Source organism: Wasmannia auropunctata, unplaced genomic scaffold (assembly GCF_000956235.1).
Source record: "Wasmannia auropunctata unplaced genomic scaffold, wasmannia.A_1.0 LD314630.1, whole genome shotgun sequence".
In the NCBI taxonomy this organism is placed as follows: Eukaryota; Metazoa; Arthropoda; class Insecta; order Hymenoptera; family Formicidae; genus Wasmannia; species Wasmannia auropunctata.
This window is the reverse complement of record NW_012048260.1, coordinates 1-970: the sequence shown is the minus strand read 5'-3', so window position 1 is coordinate 970 and position 970 is coordinate 1. Positions and strand designations below refer to the sequence as shown.

The following is a 970-nucleotide window of genomic DNA, read 5'->3' as shown; positions in this document are numbered from 1 at the left end:
GATAAAATTCATATCATTAAATCACATTTGCGAAAGCGTTAGCACTAAGGTAATTTTAATTAAAAAAATAATACAAAAAAAGTAAATAATATAATCTTCAATTTCTTTGAAAGACTAATTGTAAATAATAATTACATTAAAACAAATATTAACATAATAAAAAATACATTTTTTAATCATAAAAATAAAATTTTAGAAATTTCTCTTTAATATAAAAGTATAAATTAATATAGAAATAATAATTATTATAGATGTAAAACGCTAAAATAATACTATATTATTTCAGGCACAGGAGACCAAGAACATTATTTATAAATTGACAAATCTTATTTATTTTGACGAGGTACGCGAAGAGGTAAGATAAGTTCCTATATGACCATTTATATTATGTATAAGCATATAATTTTTATTTATAATCTTTATAAGATCTTTACTTAAATATATTTAAAAAAAAAATGCATATTATGTAATGCAGATTTACCAGTTTGTTTTGCAAATATCTTTACGGCCCTTGAAGTTTAGCGGTTTGGGTCTATTTTATTTTGGATATGGATTTATTCGTAAGGTTAATCATTAATATCATTCATACCTCTATAAAACTTAACATCTTCTTTGATACAAAATTACAAATAATATTTCTGTTTCATGTTTCCCTTTAGTTCTTCGTTTGGATTCTCACCGCTTTTATTTTTATGGCGCAATTGGATTTTGTTCCTACATGGATGATCTAAATAACAGAAATAATATAACGTAGTACTTATAACAAATAGTAGGACACAATTGTGAAATTCTTCACATTAACTTTCTAACTTATTCAATATTTGTATTTCTGTTTAGTATTGTAATTTTCTAAAGTTATAAATAAATATAATAATTTATAAAATATGCAGTGTAAATTACAGTAAAGTTAATTTAATATTTTTTATATATTACTAATGTATTTTATGTATTATAAATTTATCACATTAAA

At 21.2% G+C, this 970-nt stretch overlaps 1 protein-coding gene across 1 annotated transcript; it reads left to right on the top strand.

The window, feature by feature from the left end:
* Nucleotides 1-10: 10 nt before the first annotated feature.
* LOC105460839 lies at nt 11-731 on the top strand (the record flags this gene model as incomplete). The annotated part of the gene is made up of 4 exons (XM_011707331.1): nt 11-49; nt 287-355; nt 476-565; nt 660-731. Coding segments are annotated over 4 exons (270 nt in total), but the record flags the coding sequence as incomplete, so codon positions are not given.
* Nucleotides 732-970: the final 239 nt, after the last annotated feature.